This window comes from Vespa mandarinia, chromosome 12 (genome assembly GCF_050613455.1).
Source record: "Vespa mandarinia isolate Hongniang chromosome 12, ASM5061345v1, whole genome shotgun sequence".
NCBI classification, from domain to species: Eukaryota; Metazoa; Arthropoda; class Insecta; order Hymenoptera; family Vespidae; genus Vespa; species Vespa mandarinia.
In genome coordinates, this window is record NC_140821.1 from 3697501 (window position 1) to 3707500 (window position 10000).

At 28.4% G+C, this 10000-nt stretch overlaps 4 protein-coding genes across 16 annotated transcripts in view; 2 read left to right on the top strand and 2 right to left on the bottom strand.

Moving 5' to 3' along the window:
- LOC118450950 (uncharacterized) overlaps window positions 1-1735 on the top strand; it is a 48557-nt gene extending 46822 nt beyond the window's left edge. For all 10 annotated transcript variants that reach the window (XM_035886981.2, XM_085660530.1, XM_085660531.1 and 7 more), the window contains 3 exons: window positions 1-179; window positions 299-572; window positions 749-1735. The exon at window positions 1-179 is cut by the window's left edge and continues 97 nt beyond it. In XM_035886981.2, coding sequence (XP_035742874.1) covers window positions 1-179; window positions 299-572; window positions 749-1101 — 806 coding nt within the window. In that variant the 3' untranslated portion in view covers window positions 1102-1735. The remainder of the gene's footprint in view (window positions 180-298; window positions 573-748) is intronic.
- An 81-nt stretch (window positions 1736-1816) lies between these two features.
- Window positions 1817-3988, bottom strand: thoc6 (THO complex subunit 6). Its single transcript, XM_035886989.2, has 5 exons — window positions 3331-3988; window positions 2953-3180; window positions 2705-2872; window positions 2461-2623; window positions 1817-2217 (listed from the first exon to the last, which is right to left on the bottom strand). Exons 1-5 carry the CDS (start codon window positions 3435-3437, stop codon window positions 1897-1899), a joined length of 987 nt encoding a protein of 328 aa, XP_035742882.1. The 5' UTR covers window positions 3438-3988; the 3' UTR covers window positions 1817-1896.
- A 232-nt stretch (window positions 3989-4220) lies between these two features.
- Window positions 4221-5395, top strand: LOC118450953 (transmembrane protein 138). 4 transcript variants are annotated; one of them, XM_035886993.2, is made up of 4 exons: window positions 4221-4515; window positions 4636-4708; window positions 4779-4953; window positions 5047-5395. In XM_035886993.2, exons 1-4 carry the CDS (start codon window positions 4382-4384, stop codon window positions 5151-5153), a joined length of 489 nt encoding a protein of 162 aa, XP_035742886.1. In that variant the 5' UTR covers window positions 4221-4381; the 3' UTR covers window positions 5154-5395. The 4 variants fall into 4 exon arrangements, with proteins under 4 accessions (XP_035742886.1, XP_035742887.1, XP_035742890.1 ...); XM_035886994.2 differs by having other exon boundaries at window positions 5053-5395; XM_035886997.2 differs by having other exon boundaries at window positions 5076-5395.
- A 1943-nt stretch (window positions 5396-7338) lies between these two features.
- Window positions 7339-10000, bottom strand: part of LOC118450949 (E3 SUMO-protein ligase ZBED1) — a 2853-nt gene continuing 191 nt past the window's right edge. The window contains exons 1-4 of the mRNA XM_035886979.2: window positions 8527-10000; window positions 8033-8448; window positions 7782-7930; window positions 7339-7697 (exon numbers count right to left, since the gene is read on the bottom strand). The exon at window positions 8527-10000 is cut by the window's right edge and continues 191 nt beyond it. Coding sequence (XP_035742872.1) covers window positions 7375-7697; window positions 7782-7930; window positions 8033-8448; window positions 8527-9810 — 2172 coding nt within the window. The 5' untranslated portion in view covers window positions 9811-10000 and the 3' untranslated portion in view covers window positions 7339-7374. The remainder of the gene's footprint in view (window positions 7698-7781; window positions 7931-8032; window positions 8449-8526) is intronic.

Below are 10000 nucleotides of genomic sequence, written 5' to 3' on the forward strand. Positions count from 1 at the left end.
GAGAAAAAGAAAAAGTAAAGAAAGCCGTTTCCGAACCCTCACTCGTATCTCGTGAATCAACGTCGACCCCAAATAGTCGTGACAAACACAGACACAGACGTACAAAACGTCCACATAAAACGAGACCACCCAGTAGATTTGGTTATGAGATTGCCGACCTTGATGCATTTTTAACAAAGGTAATATAATTATCATGTTAAATTTTATTTCTTTTCGATTTAAAATGATTTTGATTTATAAAAAAATAAATAAATAAAACAAAGAGGAAATATAATCGTTTATAAATTAATATTTATAGGCATCCATCGAGAGACCAGCTAACATCCCAGTTGTTTTATCCTTTCCATCGGTCTTATATCAAACGCAAGGTGGTACACAGGACGAGATGGCTCTACCGCTTGGGACAGTAGTAAATGCAGTTTTTAAAAATCAAACCTGGCTCTACGTGCAAACACCACATGGCCAAGAAGGATATGTCGGATATGCAGCCTGTTTACCACTAGGAATATTACCGCAACCTACGCGTGGTCCATGTTGGGAAGATTCCACTGATGTTTTTCCACGTCCATTGGGTATGTCAAGAAAAAAAAAAAAAAAAAAAAAAAAAAATCATCTGCAATATAGGACAGAATATTTTAAATGAGAATATTTTCATAATAGAGAATACATCGAACTAAACTATTTTAAATATATATATATAAACATATTTCTATATTCTATACGTATTTCTGTTTCGATGATCTTTCAGGTAACATGACTGATACAGAAAAATTAAGAGACACAAGATCTGAATGCGGTGCACGAAGTAGAAACGCCAGAGTAAGGAGAGGCTCACGAGATGCAGTTTCCGCTTGCGGAGAACGCAGTGTCGATAGATTGTATCTAAGAGCAGCTGCAAATGCTAAAACGAAAGGTGCCAGGCATACATTGCTCGTCATACGTAACGATTACGAAGGTCGTGGTGCAAACTCTTTGAGTGTTTCTAAAGGTGACGTCGTTGCTCTTTTAAGCGATCACGTCAATGATTGGTTTTGGGTTCGATCAAGAGATGGTAGGGAAGGTTTTATACCGGCTGTGGTTGCTGGTCATGGTTTCTTATAAAGAAAAAAAAAAAAAAAAAAAAAGAAAAAAAAGGAAAAAGGGAAGAAGGAAGAAGAAGAAGAAGAAGATTCAGTCATGCGTAGTATCCATTGATTTGATTTAAAAACAATGGTACGATATTGTACATTTGTTGTATAAAATTTTATATATGGTGTGCAAAATGTTATTGTAATAATATATATTTATTACTTGGACCGAAAAAAAAAAAAAGATTGTATCTTTCGTAAAGAAAAATATCTTATAAGATGCGATACGAGGTGATACGTTAAACTCCATCCATAAAGAATTATTAAAAAAAAATTATTAATGATATCACATTCGTACGTTTACGTGTAAGAATATTAACTTACATCAGGGGCATACTCCAAAGTTAGTTCCAATGGTGATCCTTAAGGTGGCATAATTGAAACTTCGATAATTGATTATTTACATCGAAATCTGAAGATCCTCTCGTTCGATATTATCACAAACCGTCGATTTTATTTGTCCACCTGACAAGCTTTATAGTTCGAATAAATATTTTTTAATATAATTGAATGAAGCGCAGGAAGATCGTTATCTGATAACATTTAAGTTTCAGTCTTCATAAATAATTACTACCTGCTTGAAATCATATCTCTATGAATTGTTTATAATAATTAAAATAAAAAAAAAAAAAAAAAAAAAAAAAAAAAAATAAGAAAACAATTCCTTTTTTATTTTATTAAAAAGAAAAAAAAAAAGAAAAAAAAAGTTCACGGATTATTCTTTGAGATACGAGTTAAACAAATTATTCTGTAAATATAAAATCGTATATTATGCAAATTTTAAAGTCATTTCCCTATAATTAAAGTTTGTACATAAATCAAGATTGTTCGATGACCCCGCTATGCTAAGCACCTTCTGTGGTATTTCTTGATAAACAGTAGAATAAACTGTATTACTAGACGTTGGCACTTTAGCTAATGTTTCTCCTTGATAAGTTAAATGATATACATGAGGTGCAGCACCAGCTGCTATGATACGTTCTTCATATATATGTGCAACATGAATTCCTTGATCGGTAAGATCAAATACTGTGGCAGGTTCCATTGTGCGCATATGCCATAAAGATAAACTAGGTCCACCGCCACATAGCTAAAAATATTTATTTTTTTTTTTTTTGTCTTTTTTATTCGTTTCTTTTTCTTCTTTTTTTTCTTTTTTTTTTTTTTTTTTTTTTGTTTGAATAACTATTAGGTTGGAAACTATGAAACGGGCGTTGAATGAAATAAATAACTAAACAAAAACGCCCATTTCATAGTTTCCAACCTAATATTATTCGCTTATATGAGATGCCTTCATGAAGGCATGTATATAAAATAAAGACTGATCACGTACCAACCAATCTTCCGTGAAATCAACAGCACCTATCCATTTACCAAACTTTGGACGTGCCACTTTATCTACCATATGTGGATTCAAGATATTTGTATTTTCTTTTTTACGTAAGTCCCATAACCTAACTGATCCATCTTCGCTACTCGATGCAAGTTGATTACCTCTATAATAATACAAATTCATTGGAAATATTTCTAAACTATTATTCATATTCATTAATTCATATAAAAAGAAATAGACTTACGCTAAAGATAAACAATGTATAAAGTCAGTGTGACTTTGTAAATTTCTAAGTATTTTTCCTTCTTCCAAATTTATAACATAAATATTATTGTCTCCGCAACCGGCATATAAAATATTATTTAATTTGGAATATACCATAAAATTTACATCAGGCTTTTCGTAACTATCTCTAGAAATATTACATTCAAGTTAAAAATCTTTTTAATTTTCATTATTTCATATTCATTGAATATTTTGATATTATTATACTTATTAGCTGGAATTTGAATAACCCATGATGGTTTGCTCTTAGTAGCTTTACTAGATGCAACTACTTTCCAATCCCATCCTGATATTTCACCGACTGTACCAATAATTAGAAAATTATTCGTTGCGATCATGCTTTCGACATGTTGATCAGGATAGACGGTCGAACGATAATTAGGACCTTGCAACTCATTTTCTTCGACTTTATGAGGTGTCAAAACTTTCGTTAAACTATATAAATATATATTATATAATGAAAATTATACATTCTTATCTATTATATCTCAGTTTACTTAAAAATAACAAACGATCATTGAATTTCATTTATTCATATACAGTTAACCTATATTAGAAAATTTTTCATATTATAATTAAACTCACTCAAATATGGATATATCACCGTAAATATTTCCTGCTGCAAGGTAATTCCCATCGATTGAAAAAGTTTGCGATAATATAGTATTATAAAATAATTTGTGATCAAACATTTTTACGAGAACTTCGTTTACCAACAAACACTAACTATCCGCCATCTATGTATGTGACGTCACAGAAGTATCGATGATTCGATATTAAGACTGTTCATTATCGTTTATTTCTTTAATAGTTTTTACATTATCGATAATAACAGACATCATTTTTGATTGATTTTGATTACAATATCATTTTAATGATCAAAGTTTAATCTTTTTTCGTATTTTTAAAAAAGCTTTATTTTCTTCGAAAACAATCGTATATAAAGAATAGTATTTTTCGAGAATAATCTATCTACAAATAAAAACCTTTTTCAAAAACTCGAGAAAAATATGATCTAGATTAAATCTTCGTCTTTAAAATGAGATTTCTTTCATCAAAATTGATCAAGAATTATTCCTTTCCTCGTTGATGGTGTAAATGATGTTTACGACATTTTTCGTGAAGAAAAAGTTTAGTACTGTGGCGCCTCTTGAATATTTGCGGCAAATGAGAAGAAGCTCATATTTCCACTACGCGTCAAATACTAAAATATTTACTCTAACCTACACGAAACTAATAATTATGGTACGTGAGAGAAGCTTATATATCGATACAATAGACGCATGGTGGGGATAGCATTCCCCATTTATTTCGTAGTTCATATTTTGTCCATACCTTGTGTCGCTAAAGTCGCACACATCTTGGAACAAAATGTAATGAATAGCCTTAACGATATAGGTTACATATAAATAGTATAATGTTTTCTCATCCCTTCCACATGTATGTTGCCATAGTAATATTCGAAGTATAAACAATGAACACGCTGTATTTAATTAGATTCATTACTGATAGTCGATACGTGTTATTAAACGTATCATAATTTAGATTTCTCTAATATTTATCTAAATATTAGATTATATTAATCTATTAATTAATTATTCATACAATTTTAATAGTTAATCGTCAATAAGAATAAATGAGTATTTTAACTGCAAGGAAATATACGACGATAATAATCGGACAATATTTAATTTTATTTTTCGATATTTGCGTTAATTCTTTTGGAAGTTTCGCTAGGCAACATCCAATTAATTTATTAGTTCTTTATGTGTACGTGATTATTAAAATTTTTATTATAAAAATAATTTAGAAATTGACAGAATATCTTTAAAAAAAAAAAAAGAAATAATAATTCTTTTTTTTTTTTTTTTTCTTTTTTTAATTTCGCAGCATTCAAGATTTTTGTCTTATCGTAGCACTTATTGTACTTTTGGTTAACTTTTTCTCGACATATATTTTTCAGGTAATTAGAAATCTTTTATTACAATCATTTATAGAAATTTATACGATCTGATTAATTGATTCTATCGTAGGCAGGATTAATACAATTATTGTATATTCGATTTCGTATGACATTAATTGTCTGTATTTTATACTTGGTATTAAGTATCATTTTACATATATGGCATATTACATTACATTGGTCTAATCCATTAACACATAATTGGACAAAAGGATTTCATGCCATATTTGCTGTGCATAGAATAGGTGCGTAATTTTAAATAATTTCATAATTAATTAATGTATATTTTATTAATAGAAATAATTTCTTCTTTTTTTTTTTTTATCACTATAATAAAGTTTCAGTTTTCTATTATTATTTCTATAAGAGAGCAGCTTTAAAAATAGCAGACCCAAAATTGTATGAAGGATCCAGTTGGGTAGAAAAACAATTGAGTCTTCTATGAATATTTATTTTCTTATAAGGGAAAATTTTTTAATTTGAAGGAACTTTATATTTATATAAAATACATATGAATCGCCTAAATCAACGCAAACATGTAATTAATAAATATTCAATATTAAATGTGTATTATATTAAATATAATATTATCAATATTGAATGATATAAATATCAGAAGAATGTACCATTTGCTTTTATTGCATAAATGTATATGTGTATAAGATGAACAATGATCATGATCTTTCATTTTATTTTTCGTCGTTTAAAACAATGATTAAGATGATTTGTAATAATTATAATAGATAATGATTCTGACTATAATTCACTTTTATTTTATTACTTAAAACAAAGCTCTAAATTGTACTAAAATATTTTACAATTTTGGTGAGGTAGTCTTTTAGTAACAGGTAATAGTAGTTGATCATGCTTTTTTAGTTTTAATAATCATGAGGTACAAAGGCTCAAATATCTTTATGAATGCATTGAATATGCGTTTGACAATTACAATCTAAAATTACTATGAGAGAGATATATTGTGCATTTTCAATTAATAATAATATAAGTAAAAAAAACTATATAGATTAGCATATATAGATTCTCCCTATAGATCAAAATCATTTTGGTAATTTCTTAAAATTTATTTATAATTCTAAAATTAACTTAATTTTTTAATCAAATATTAATCAATTATAATACGATTTAATTATGATATTAAAATAAATCAATTGTTATACTATTTTGTATTCATTTAATAATATGTAATTTGATTTATGATCATGTATTACGCTCGATAGAAAATATCGATCTTTTATATCTGTACGTATTTTTTTTTGTTTTTGCTTACATTCGTTACTTAATGTCACTTAGGGCATAAAATTTATGATTTTACTTGATATTTATGTACAACATAAAAAACAATCATCAAATATTTCCTTATTTTTGTTGTTGTTTTTTTTTTTAAATCACTATATAACCTTTTTAATTAATACAATTTTCAAACAAAATAGTTACTTAATCAATTTGTAATATTAATACATTTTAACCTATTCCTATTTAAATGTGCTGTGATATAAACGCTTACTTATCAAAATAAATTATTAAAACATAATATGAACCATAATGTTATAACATTATTTAATAATGAAATTAAATTGTGTATGAGATTTTTATGTAATAATATTGAGATTTTGTATTTTCTCATATGTAATTATTTGTTGCTACAAGCAGCTATATTAAAATATTATTACATTAACTTTCTACTTATTCAGAACAGAATCTGGAATTATTTTAAATGATAGTCGAACAATACATTAGAAATTGAAGCAAAACGTTAATAAAAAAAATGTATAACCTTGATGCATAAAAAGGTAATTTTTAGATGTTATATGCTTTGACAAGCAAATCATAATGTTCCGTATATAAACTATTTATTGAATATTTTGTATAATAAATCGTGGCATTGAGTTCATGTCTTATATCACAAAGTATAGATAATGTATAAAAAAATCGTATCTTTTTTTTTGTTTTTTTTTCAAACACTGTATGTACATGTTAATAACTCAATGCAGTCGAGTTTTAATTCTATTTTGACCAGTTTGTACAAATTATAGTATTTCATACATGTTAGAAAAATCTTATATTTTACGAGACTTTTTTTAAATTACAGAAAATCTAGTCTTTTTAATATTACGATAACATTATTTTCGTATTTTGATGAAAATGTACCATGACTGATGAAATAAGTAATATAGCAATATATATATATATATAATACATATTAATAAATTTACAATATTATAATACAATTAACCTCAAAATACTTTTTGGTTCTCCTCATGCAATAGTGAAATATTAAAATACACATCAGACTTTGGTTAAATAATAATTATATATCTTCATAAAAGCCGCAAAAATCGTTTTTGTTACTTTTCTAAATTGTATACTTTAATATATTGATTTGATGTTCATACTGCACTGCATTTTTTTTGTTTTGTTTTAAAATGAAAACACATTTCTCACATATCACATAAATGCAATATATATATACATATATATATTGTATATATATATGTATGTATATATATATATATATATATGTATATATATAGTTGTAATATTATATGTTTAATCGTTATAGTATGTCCGATTCTATTTACAAGATAATCTCTCCGAATGGCATCATTTATTGATATTATCAAGATCATATAAGCAATATATAAGACTAATCACACTGTATGGTTGCCATGAAGGAAAAGTAATTTATCAACTAAATGTGGTGGTAAGGCAGCTCGTCTTGTATCATATAAAACTTGTACTTCTGCAGGAATACGAGCTGGTGGAGCACAACAAGCAGGGACACAATTATACCTACATGCTAATTTTGCAAGATTTGGACATTTTGCTGATACTTTGGCCCACCATTGCAAAGGGCAATAATCAAGAGGTGCTGTTGACTCTGAATGATACTGCACTAATTCAAGATCAGCTTTTTCTTCAGCTGGCATTCCATTTTTTGTTGCACACAAGCCACCAAGTAAGAGTTCCATACCTGTAAGCATATACATATTTTCTGTGATTTTTTTTCTTTTTTTTTTTTTATACCATAGTTATACATTCAGCAAGTAAATTATACCTGACAATCTGCTCTTCTTACTTATTGGTTCTTCTTCAACTTTAATTGAATCTCCACTTTCTGCTTGTATTAATTTTGTCAACATTTCTTTTATTGGAGTTGCAACTAAATTTTTGTCTTCTTCTGTGGCATATGGCAACTGTTTAAACCTGTACATTCATATTTATAATAATAGTTAATTATACAATAAATTATATGGGTATATTTTATACAATATATAAAAATTGACATAAACGTATAATTTCATTTACCTTGGATCTAACGTAGTTGCAATTTGAAGAAGAAGAGTAACATTATAATCAGCATATCGTTCACACAGCATATCTGACAGAGATTCTTTAAAAGATCTTGCAGTTTCGCTATCAGAATCTTTTACTTTAAGATGAGATGATACAAGCTGCCAAAGTAATGGCCTTAAGAGCGATATCAATGGCATTTTCTCTTCGCTGAGTGTCATAATAGTGACCTTGAATGGTTCAAGAACATTAACAAGATCTTCAACTATTTTCCATTGATCAGGGGATAAATCAATAACTTCTGGTTCATTGCTTTCTATACTTTCTAATATAGATGAAATGATATTACGTCTTAGTGCAATTTGTTCCATCATATTGTAAGTAGATGTCCAAACGCCAGGATAATCCATCACCATAGTGTTTTCTTCCAGCTTAATAACATAAAAGGTATTTATTATATATATGTACATATATATATATATATTATATAATAGATGAACATGCATTACCTCCATAATTTGTTCTTGCATAGCCAAAGCCGCAGAAGCAGTAGAATGATTTATAATAGCTCCAATAACCGTTCTACATTTTGATAATATACTAGCTACTTCAGGATTCTCAAAACAGGCTTGTGCACAGACTTGTAAAGTGTGAAGGAGGCATGGAATCAATGTTAAACCCTTAGACGATAATGCTGCTAATAATTCTGTTCTGGATGTTGCCACAACTACTGCTGTTATTCTTTCAACTTTGAGATACCAATCAAGTAACAATGTATCAATGGTATTATTCCATTGATGTTTATCCCAATCTAAAGGTGCATGTATACTACTTAAAACTTTACATTCTAACGAAGTTTCACCGGCATTTTGATAATACACCGATACAGTAACAAAACTTTCATTAGAATTTGATTTCCATTCCTCAATTGTTAATCCAACGTCATTGGTCATGCATGCTAATGTAGCTGCCACAGATTCACGAAAAGTATCATAAATTTTTGGTATTATTTCTTCCTCTAATTTATTTTTACTAGGAATTTCACAAGGTGATCTTAATGTGGCCACAAGCCTTTGAAATCCATGACCTTCCACTACTTCTGGTAATTGTAAGTCTATTATAATGAATTCGGCAATAGCATCTGATACAGTTTTATCATCTATACTAGATTGATGTACCGTATTATCTTCTGGCATAAGAAATGCTACATTTTGACTATTATTACCTATATTTGTACCACCTTTGATCATCACTCTCAGTGGTTGACCAATTGCAATATCATCTTCCATATTAGACAAACTTATGTTAGGGTCCGTTACAAATTGTATATCTCCATCAATTTGAACAGTACCATCGGCATTAGTAGTATATATATGCTGAGCAGAAGTTAATTCTGCTTTTATTTTTCTCTTTTGTGCTCTACGATCTTTTGCCTCTTGAGAAAGGACCTGTCTACGGGGTGGCGTATTCGCTTCCAATTCCAATAGCTCTTGGGCATGTTTATTTTGCAAATGCATTCGCAAATTACTTGTATTACGATTATATGCAATTTGTGTCTTACATAATATACAAACAATTTTCACCTTGGTAAGTATATCACCGTCGTCGGTGGCAGGAAATCCAAAAAATTTCCAATATATACTTCTCATTGACATTGGTACAACTAATTTTTTATAAGTATACGTATGTTTCTCTTCCATCATTTTGGCAAGAACCATATGCATTTCACTCTTGGTTTCGTCCGTTGTAGCAGATTTGTTACTGTTAGAGACAGTTAACGATTTATTTTCCATAATTATATCGTGAAATGCATAACTACCGGCATGTATCGCCTTTGATAAACCATAGAATGCATTTGATATATTCTCAATATATATTATGTATTATTCACGAATTCTTATGTCCGTATCAAAATGGTGGACTTTAGTTGCATAATTTAAAATGTTACGATTAAATGAAACAATTTCCCTTTTAAGAAAATTT